Raw genomic sequence first — 9,614 nt, forward strand, 5'->3', positions numbered from 1 at the left:
TTTATTTATTTGAGACAGAGAGAATGAGAGAGACAGAGAGCACATGAGAGGGGGGAGGGTCAGAGGGAGAAGCAGGCTCCCTGACGAGCAGGGAGCCCGATGCGGGACTCGATCCCGGGACTCCAGGATCATGACCTGAGCCGAAGGCAGTCGCTTAACCAACTGAGCCACCCAGGCGCCCACCCATATTAAGTTTCTAATTAAATTACCTACCTGTAATGATATGAATGTAGGAAACAACCTATAATTTTGTATTTTTTCTGGATTGGGAAAAATGTGTCTACCTTAAATTTTAATAAAAGGGTAGGATGTAGAAGACCGCTTTGGGGGAGATACTCTAAACATTTAAGAATGAAAAACATGTTTTAAATGTAGAGTTTGCGTAAATAGCAAAATTGCATGTATTGAAATATTTTCCCCTTGTATTACATTCCTTCAAAGTACATTTCCTTACTAGGTTGTGATAATTTAAACCTCACTACTATGATAGTTTTGTGTACTAAATTGGAAAGGTATTTTATGTTGTCACTGTGGGTTGGGTGACTGTAGTAGTTTCATATTAATATTTAATATTAATGCATTGAGGCAGGAATTAAGATAAAAGCTTAAAACATACTCCTCACCACCACCCCACCCCCCCCGCCTCCTTGGACCAGAGGTAGTGTTGGTTCATTTTTCTCTGTAGTGCAGGTTAATTCAGTCATTCTCCCTTATCTGCAGGGGATACCTTCCCAGACCCCCAGTGGATGCCTGAAACTGCCGATCATATCCATCCCGATATATACTATTTTTTCTTATACATACATATACCCATGATAAACTTTAACTTATAAATTAGACATAGTAAGAGATTAATAATACTAGAACAATTACAGTATACTACTGTAATAAAAGTTATGTGAAAGTGGTCTCTCTCAAAATTATCTTATTGTCCTGTATTCATCCTTGTTCTTGTGATGATGGGAAATAAAATGGCTGATGTCTGCGTGATGAGATAAAGTGAAGGAATGAATGACCTACGCATCGTGACATGGCGTTAGGCTGCTAGTGACCTTCCCGCAGTATGCCAGAAGGATCATGGGCCTTCCTGAAAGTCTTCTAGGATTAGCTGTTGCCAAGACAAATCCTCAGACCTGTTGTCCAGAGAGATGTTTTTTCCCACGGTGAAATGCACTTCCCTAAAAACTAGAATTTGAATCCAGCAGTTCCTTATTTGAGATGTCTGCTTCTCAAGACCACTCCCAGATTTGGTGATTCAGTAGGAGGACACATGGGACTCGGCACACAGTTGTACCCAGGCTAAGATTTATTCTACTGAAAGGATACAGTAACATCAGCAAAGGGAAAAGACACATGGCACAAAATCCAGAGAAAAGCAGGTAGAAGATTCCAAGAGTCTTTCTCTTTGAAATCATAGGACAAGCTGTAATTCCTTAAGACGTGCAAGGTGCTGTCTGCTGGGGAAGCTTGCTAGAGCACCCGTGTCCGGGGCATTCATGAGGGGTTGGTCAGCCAGGCACCTTCTGCCCTGCTAGCACTCAGATTCCCAGAAAGAAAGACGATGTGTAACGTAAACCACATTGTCTGTACAAACATTGAGGCACAGTGAGCCATTCTTACCAGGAAATGGTGGGAACGCTCCTGAAGGCCGTCTTCTGATCTGCCAGCCAGGACCAACCTTGCCAGGAGGCCTTTCTAAGGGTAACAGTCTCAGGCTTGCTACGTTGACTCTTTTCTACATGACTTAGATATCCTGATGCCTTGTGTTCTAGATAGTATTCTAAAATAAGGCAAAAACTGTAATATGGATTGTTACCAGACTTCCCATATCAGGACAATGTCATCTGCTTTGATCGATAGCTTAAAAACAGTAGGTTTGTAATAGTTCCTTTTGAAACCCCTAGATGACTTAGACATTCTGATTGCTGATGGTTCTTCTTGCTCCCTTTCTAAGCCTCTGATTCTTCTGAATTGTGGACCTGTAGCTGACCATGCAGATTTTCTTTGCCACATTCTTATTTTCCTATGTAACGATCAGTTCAGTCGTAGTGATGGAAAGACTGCTTTGTATAAAGTACGGATATGAAGGTGTGGCGGTGGGAAGATGGGCGAATAAACAGCAGTGAGTTTTATTGAATGGGAGTAAAAAGCTACCTAAATTCAGCCTTCATTAGGCCTTTTGTAAGTTGGCTAACAAAATCATCACCGTCCCTCTTAGGCTCTTAGCAATAATGGCAAAAGAGTGAAGGGGCTGAGATGGTGACTTGAGTATCAATCTTACAGGATAAGTAGAGTTTATAAATTCCAGTTCCTTTAACAGCATTATCTTAAACATTTTGACAGCTATTCAGGATTATGAAACTGCGCAGGAACACAATGAAAATGATCAGCAGATTCGGGAAGGTCTAGAGAAGGCACAGAGGCTATTGAAACAGTCGCAGAAACGAGATTATTATAAAATCTTAGGAGTAAAAAGGTGAGTTATTTAAAATTTACATTGTTATTTTTAATGAACTGTTTTAAAGCTTATCATTGCTCTTTTTTCTCCTTTGATTCGGTTCCTTGCTTTATGTAATTTCAGTCCAGGATTAAACCTAAGCATCTTTCACATCGTAACCATCATTTTGTTACAGGTAGATTTCTTTAGACTAGTTCTGAAACGATGGGGGAATAAGTAGTTGGTGACAGAGGGATGACAATGTAGCATGAGTAGGCCCTAGCCCAGATTTTTTGGGAAGGGTAAAGAGGAGTGAGCTTTCTTTTGGTGGGGACAGGAGGGTTTTGGAAAAGCAAACTTCTCTAGGCACTTTGAGAATTAACTTACAGGCACTGAGATAGACAAAAGCTGGGTAAATTATACAAGATCCACCTTCCCTGAGCAAGGGAACCATCCATCTTTCAATCAAAAGTCTGAACCAGAACTAAGGAAGCTAACCAGAAGCAAAACAGGAAGTGTGGTTCAGAGTCAGAGTTAGCTCTTAATGCCAAGAATTGTATCAGGTAGTTTGGAAATCCAGAAAGTTTAAAAATGGGTCTGTGCAGCTTTCTCTTTTTTTTTAAAAAGAGAAAAAGATCACAAAGATCAAAAGTAATTTCTTCCCATTGAGATTCTGAAGCCTGACCAGCTTTAATGATCACCTAGAACCGGACAACATTGGCACGGTTAGGAAAACCAGGCTGCTGATTTGCCAGGGGGATCATAACTGTCTCTCAGTTTTTGGGGGTGGTATGTCGGGCACTTTTTGACTAATGAGCGTTAATTTTAATACTACTCAGAAACGCCAAAAAGCAAGAAATCATTAAAGCATACAGAAAACTAGCACTGCAGTGGCACCCAGATAACTTCCAGAATGAAGAAGAAAAGAAAAAAGCGGAGAAAAAGTTCATTGACATAGCAGCTGCTAAAGAAGTTCTCTCTGATCCAGGTATTGTTTGTCTCTCGAAGTGGCTGAGTCAGTGGTTGGTGACTTACTAGCTCTGTTCCCAGTGTCACACGTGGGCGGTGGCCAAGCTGCCCCCCCGGAGCTGGGGTCTGCTCCCCAGCCTGGCAGTTCCAGAAGTCCAGTTTCAGGCCTGCCCCTGCCAGACTCGGCCCCCGTGGGCCCGGCGCAGTGGGAAGACCAGCAAACACGGAAGCAGGAAGCCTGGTTCGACTCCTCTCTTCTGCACAAGTGACTAGGGCTTGTTGAGTCTCAAGAGTCTCAGCTCTTCCACCTGCGACAGCAAAGCACAACAGTGAGGGGAAGGTTTCAGGTTCCTCCCCCCGCCCCCCGACCAATGATGAACTCTTCATACTAAACTTGTAGGAGCGTGATTAGGAAACCGGGGCACCAGGATGGAACGTACTAGCCTGGGGCTGCTTATCCTGTGTTCCTCAGGAATCTTGCCCTAAGTCAAATGTTCATTAGATTTTCTGGTTGCTGGAAATGCTTTTATCATATGCTAAAATGGCCTGGAAAATGAGAGAGAAGGCAAGGAAATTAGGTAATAGTGAACAATGTTTAGAGATTTGCAGAGGGAATTGAATATTAAGCTAATAACTACTCCTTCTTTACGTCTTTCCATGTCGGCAGGAGCTAGGACTAGGGCTAGACAAATTCATCAGAAATAGAAGGAAATGACATTTTATGCCCATTTGGCAAGTCTTTTTTGAACATCTGCTTCTGCTATGGAAGCGAAGCTTTATGAGCCTCTGTGCTCATTTATGATCCTGCAAGAGAGGTAGAGCTGTACTTACGGAGTACAGCAGGATGCTCTGTTCTTTTACTCAGCAGCTGAGGGCCGGCAGCCCCTTGGTCTGTCCTCCGAGCTTGCCCCGTGCACGCGGGAGGGGGGCGGGCACAGAGGCATCAGGAACTGCGGTTGCCATTACTAAGGGTTCTTTTGTGTTCTGTTGCTTTTTCTTAGCCCCTGTTCTTATTTTAAGGATGAAATAGTTCTTTTGGTCTCTGAGGATGTTAGTCTGCTCTCCTGCCCGCCGGCCCCCCCCCCCCCCCCGGAAGTGTTCCTCTGTCCCATTTGTTGGCATTAGTCTCGGTCTCATCGGAGACCTTCCTCAGGACCGCTGGGCATGGCAGTGGGGGTGGCCTCCTGAGCTGTACGCCAGGGAACCTTAGTTCTGCTCGGATCTAAGACGGAGGCCCAGAAAGATGCTTGGAGTGTTGGCGACGTTGGGACTGCATTGCTGGGGCCAGGATGGTGACATGGCTTTTTGAGTGGGGACTTTTGGAGGTCTCCTCCTCTGCAATTATTTTTTTTCAGAGAAGAATTTCCTTGGGTAGATGCTTGTGAGGTGAGAAGATTCAGGGGGCCTGAATTTCAATGAATTCCCATTGTCAGCCCTGAACATGAACCCCTTCTCCGTGATGGGTCCCCTCTAGGACCTTTCTCCTGAGACCAAACCTCGGCGCTGGGTGGGAACGGGATGTGTATCAGGCACAACTGTTTGGATAAGAGGAGAGGAAGCCTCCCCCTCCCCGTGCTTAGTGAATACCTGGGTCTTAATTTGCTCGTTTCGTTCCTAGAAATGAGGAAGAAGTTTGATGACGGAGAAGATCCGCTGGATGCAGAGAGCCAACAAGGAGGTGGTGGAAGCCCTTTCCACAGGAGCTGGAACTCATGGCAGGGGTTCAATCCCTTCAGCTCAGGCGGACCTTTTAGATTTAAATTCCACTTCAATTAAACCAGCTGTTTTTCTGCTCTTCTTCCTTAAGTTTTTTAAAGATTAAATACAAAGAAACCTTGTTCCAGGATCCTAATGAAAAAAAAAATTCAAATCTTTTAGTTTGTCCATGACCAAAGAGTTGTTTTAATAGGAAAAATCGTCTATCCCTTTTAGACTGGAGGTTGATGGGTCCTTGGAGGCAGGGAGGCGAAGACCGGGTCTATCTCTGACAAAGCAGCCCATGTAAGTGTTTGGAGGGCCTGGAAGAAGGGTCTGCGGGAGCGCCCCTGCGGCAGGGCTCCCGCGTGTGCCCGCACTGGAGCCCGCCGAGACTCTTCTTCCCGGCCTTGCAGAGGGCAGCAGTGCCCGCGTGGGTAAGAAGGAGCCAGGAGCCTCATGAGAAGGGGTTGTGTTTTAGGATTCTTAAAGAGAATATCAACATTTTGAGTTGTACGTTCTTAGGGACACCCTTGCTTAGGTTCTGCTCAGTCCAGTTGCTTGCCAATACCTGTTAAATTACAGAGCCTCGGCCAGTCCACATGCGTTTCCCTCTCTCTGCTGGCGTGAGCAGAGTCTGGATGGATGTGAAGCATGTATTTTATGTCTGGTACGTGCAAGAGAACACAGAAGACCACAGACATAGAATTAACCGTAAAAACATATGGGCCCTTTTGTTTAATAACGTGAAACAAATTAAAAGAGAATATGTAACACCGGTTCAGATAATAGAGCAGTGGTGTCACTTAAAATAAGCTTGAAGTACAGAATGTAGTACTTTAAGAACTGAAGTTGTGAGTTATACAGAATTTCCTGTAACAGGACTGCCTTAGAAATGTAAAGTTGCTCAGTTGACAGAGAATGCCATGTTCCCCATTTTTAATAAAGGCAGTGGGGCAGCTTCTCGTCCATCCTGACCGACCCTCTTGAACTGTAGTCCCCCCACCCCCCCATGTGGGACTGTCTGAGGCAGGCGTTAGACAGGAGACCTGCCCCTTGACCCGACCCTGATGCCTCTGGATGTTCTCCTGCCTAGAAAAAAAATACACGTTTACAAATCTAGTCAGCTCTGGCTATATTTCCACCATCGTGATGGCTCTCTTCTTGGGATACCTTCTTACCTTTTAAGAAATGAACTTATTCAGTCTTTGTATACTGGATAATTTTTTCCTTAAAAACTGTTACTTTAATCAAGAACATTAAATATTTATGGAACTATTGATGCTGCATTTAAACTCTAATTACTTTTTAGATAAGAATTACTACCTTCATTCTGGAAAGGTTTTTTGTTTTGGCCTCAGAGCATTTTGATGAGTATGGGTCTAATATGTTGTTTTTATGAAATCAGGCATTTTAATTTTAATGGCGGGAGGTGTCCTGACCATAGCAGCCAAGTACAGGGCCTTTCCTTCCGCAGTCATCCTGAAACAGACGGGGAGATTTCCTTAAATGGAGGGGCAAAAATCACATAGTTGAGCTGAGCAAAACACCTGTGTGCTTTTTGCATCTATTTAGAAGTCTGTTTCTTACCAATAAACTTAATGCATTTTGAAAATTAGTGAATAGTTCGCAGCTTTCCTTTCGTTTTAAGGTCTCAGAATTCAAGTCAGTGCTGAAAGGATTTCCAAGGGAAATTCCGTTTTGTTTATTCTTTCATCTTCGTAAGTTCATGACTGCATTAGATCAGCACTGTTTGCCAGTCTGGTTCTTTGGTACATGAGGTCACTGTGACCGTTTTGCGATCTAGCAATGGCCTCTACCTACTTTTAAAGTAAGAATTTTCACACAGAATCAGACCGAGGAAATAGGAAATCACTTGCCTTTCCGCTCAGAGAAGACGAGAAGTCGCCCCAAGGAGCCGGAGGGAGTCAGGACGGTGGCGGGCTGGCCGGTGGGTGACGCGTCCGGGTGCTGCCCACACGGCTGTTGGCGGGCTCTGTCCACACTGGCGGTAACTGTAAGTCCCGTTCCTGAGATTTTACCGTGGGTTCAGTTTCGTCACCGTAACTGAAATGCGCAGCTACTTGCTGGTCTTCAGTGGAGAGAGGGGAGCGACGGGGCCAAGTGCCAGCGCCACAGAGACACTCGAGGACAGTGCGGCCTGTGACTGTGAGCCCCGCCTTGACGCGCCGCCGACAGAAGCTGCGCCCCGCCGGCCTGCTGGGCGGCGTCCTCCCGCTCCGGAGAGCTCAGGACTGAACGTTTGACTTGCTCGCGGCTTCCTTCTCCTTGCCAGTCTCCTGGCTCTTGTTTCGGGGCCTGTAGCTGCCCGGTAACCGTCACGGCTGTTTCCGGAAAAGTAAAATCACAGGGCTACCTAGCCTTAGCTGTATTAGACTCCTGTCTTAAACTCCTTCCTTCCTTTTTGGTAAGCTCCTGAAATGAAGGAGCCCTTGTCTGTATATTGTGGATATTTTCCACAGCAGCATTAAACACATCAGCCTATAAACATGAGACGATTCTAAAAAGAATAAATTTATTGCCCATTTTTGAAACTGTGCTTTCTTAGCATGGATAAATGAAAACTTGAAAACGAAAACTAATAGTTTACTACTGTGAATTGGATGGATGTAATGCTAACTTTAAAATATCTTTAGTCAGTATTAAAAATTTATCTTAAAGACCAGTATGAAAACAACTTTTTGGGACTCTGATAATGGAATGTAAAAACTCCCCATAGTTTGTTTTTTTAAGGGAAAAATACTGATAACCAAGTATGAAAAAAGTTAATAGACTCACAATTTGAAATTGGCAGCATTTCCTATTCATGGTGGAAAATGGAAGATTTCACTTGAAAGGCATGAAATGGGTCAGAAGTTGTGACCTTTACTATGGAAAAAATGCATAAGATGGCTTACGTTGAAACCGGTTCCTCAGGTTGGGTTAGAGCTGCCTGCCTTCAAGCACAGGGTGCCGGCAATGGGCCCTGCAAAGGCTCTGAGTACCGTGCGTGGTGTGACCTGGAGAAATTCATGCAACTTCATTGAATGTAGTAGACTTTCCCATATTTATAAAGGAAGGAGGAAGGCAAATGCTAATTTGTCAACAAATACTATCCTTATTCTAAATCAGATCATTCCTTTTGTTAGTAGCAGAGTCTGTTCTGCAATTGCAAAAGATGTTAATAGGTGGGGACTTTTTTTTCATGGATGATCTCATTTGCTGAATGATTTAAGAGAACAGTTAGCCACCGCGTGGCTTTATGTATAGTTGACAGGTGTTGCACTCATCCGCGGTGACCTCTTGCCTGCAGCGGAAAGCAGTTGGAGGAGGGAAGACGTGGAGATGTTTGAGCAGTTAAAACTACTCCTACTGTAAGGCTATTGCTGGTTCTGAGACAAGACTAATTTAATCCATCTCAATTTAGTGTTTTAATAAAAAAAGAAACTGAAAATTAATTGAAATGGATCTCAGATATGTCTGCAAATATGGGTACTATTTTTATGCCCGTGTATTTTCACATTTAATAAAAATATTTATGGTCAAATCAGTATTTTCTTGCTTTCGATTCATGAGAAGTCTACCTTCCAACTTGGCTTTGCATGTAGTCCGGAGCTGGGGTGACGGGAGGGCGGCCCGTGTGTGTGGAGCTGAAGGAAAGTCCGAGCACGAAAAGCAGAAATGGTTAAAACCTCTTAACCCCAGAAGTCCTAGCACAGCTAGGACTTTCAGTGGACAGTTCTTTGGTTTCAGTATTATTAAAATCTAGTATTTAAATTGGCTTTGTTTGAAGCCTTTGGTTTTTATACCATACTTTGCACATTTCTGTAAAAGTCTTTAAAAGGGGTTTGCTTGGGGTGGGGGGAATGCGGTTTATCTCGATCAGAGTTCTTTTTTCTTTTTAAGTAATCTCTACACCCAACATGGGGCTTGAACTCACAACCCCGAGACCAAGAGTCACATGTTCTACCGACTGAGCCAGCCAGGCACCCTGTCACAGATTTCTAACTACAAACCCAAGCAGCTTTCTTCTCAAGTATTCCACACACCCTAAAATTAAAGGACTAGAACACTTATATTTAGAACCTTCCCAGAAAGTGCAGTTTCCAAATTCTTAATAATGCTGTCTTTGCAATATATGAGCACTCAGCCTCTGTCTGAGGCTATGAAAGTCCTCCCAGGCATGAGCGCTGCCAGAAGAGGGAGGGCAGATCCATTTTCTCTTCCCAGATCCTCAGGATTCTTCTTGGTGTGAAAGATGCTTTAAAGATAGCAAAGGATAGCTCTTCTAAGCGACATTTCACCATGTTTTTTCTTAGGATTTTATTAACTCTCCCTATCACCTGTTGCAGTGTTTTGTTTCCTGTGGTTTAATGCCTTTTATCACCTCAAGTTCATAGGACCTCACGAGAGTGGAAATTGTACAATTTTAGTGCAAACAAAACAGCATGTCTTCCTCCTACTGGATGCCCTCTGCTACGCTAACGGGGGGGGGGGGGGCGGCGTGGGCCAT

General features: G+C 44.1%; 1 protein-coding gene and 1 long non-coding RNA gene across 3 annotated transcripts in view; one reads left to right on the forward strand and one right to left on the reverse strand.

Annotated features, from left to right (window-relative positions):
• The window catches only part of DNAJC3 (DnaJ heat shock protein family (Hsp40) member C3), a 69,207-nt gene extending 62,488 nt beyond the window's left edge, over positions 1-6,719 (forward strand). The window contains exons 10-12 of the mRNA XM_006733667.3: positions 2,344-2,476; positions 3,277-3,425; positions 5,025-6,719. Coding sequence (XP_006733730.2) covers positions 2,344-2,476; positions 3,277-3,425; positions 5,025-5,182 — 440 coding nt within the window. The 3' untranslated portion in view covers positions 5,183-6,719. The remainder of the gene's footprint in view (positions 1-2,343; positions 2,477-3,276; positions 3,426-5,024) is intronic.
• Positions 1,289-5,027, reverse strand: LOC115941086 (uncharacterized). 2 transcript variants are annotated; one of them, XR_004075814.2, is made up of 2 exons: positions 3,847-5,027; positions 1,289-3,714 (listed from the first exon to the last, which is right to left on the reverse strand). It is a non-coding gene; the product is annotated as an uncharacterized LOC115941086 (long non-coding RNA). The 2 variants fall into 2 exon arrangements; XR_014143860.1 differs by having other exon boundaries at positions 3,801-5,027.
• Positions 6,720-9,614: the final 2,895 nt, after the last annotated feature.

Source organism: Leptonychotes weddellii, chromosome 3, assembly GCF_054177405.1.
Source record: "Leptonychotes weddellii isolate Sample4059 chromosome 3, ASM5417740v2, whole genome shotgun sequence".
NCBI lineage: Eukaryota > Metazoa > Chordata > Mammalia > Carnivora > Phocidae > Leptonychotes > Leptonychotes weddellii.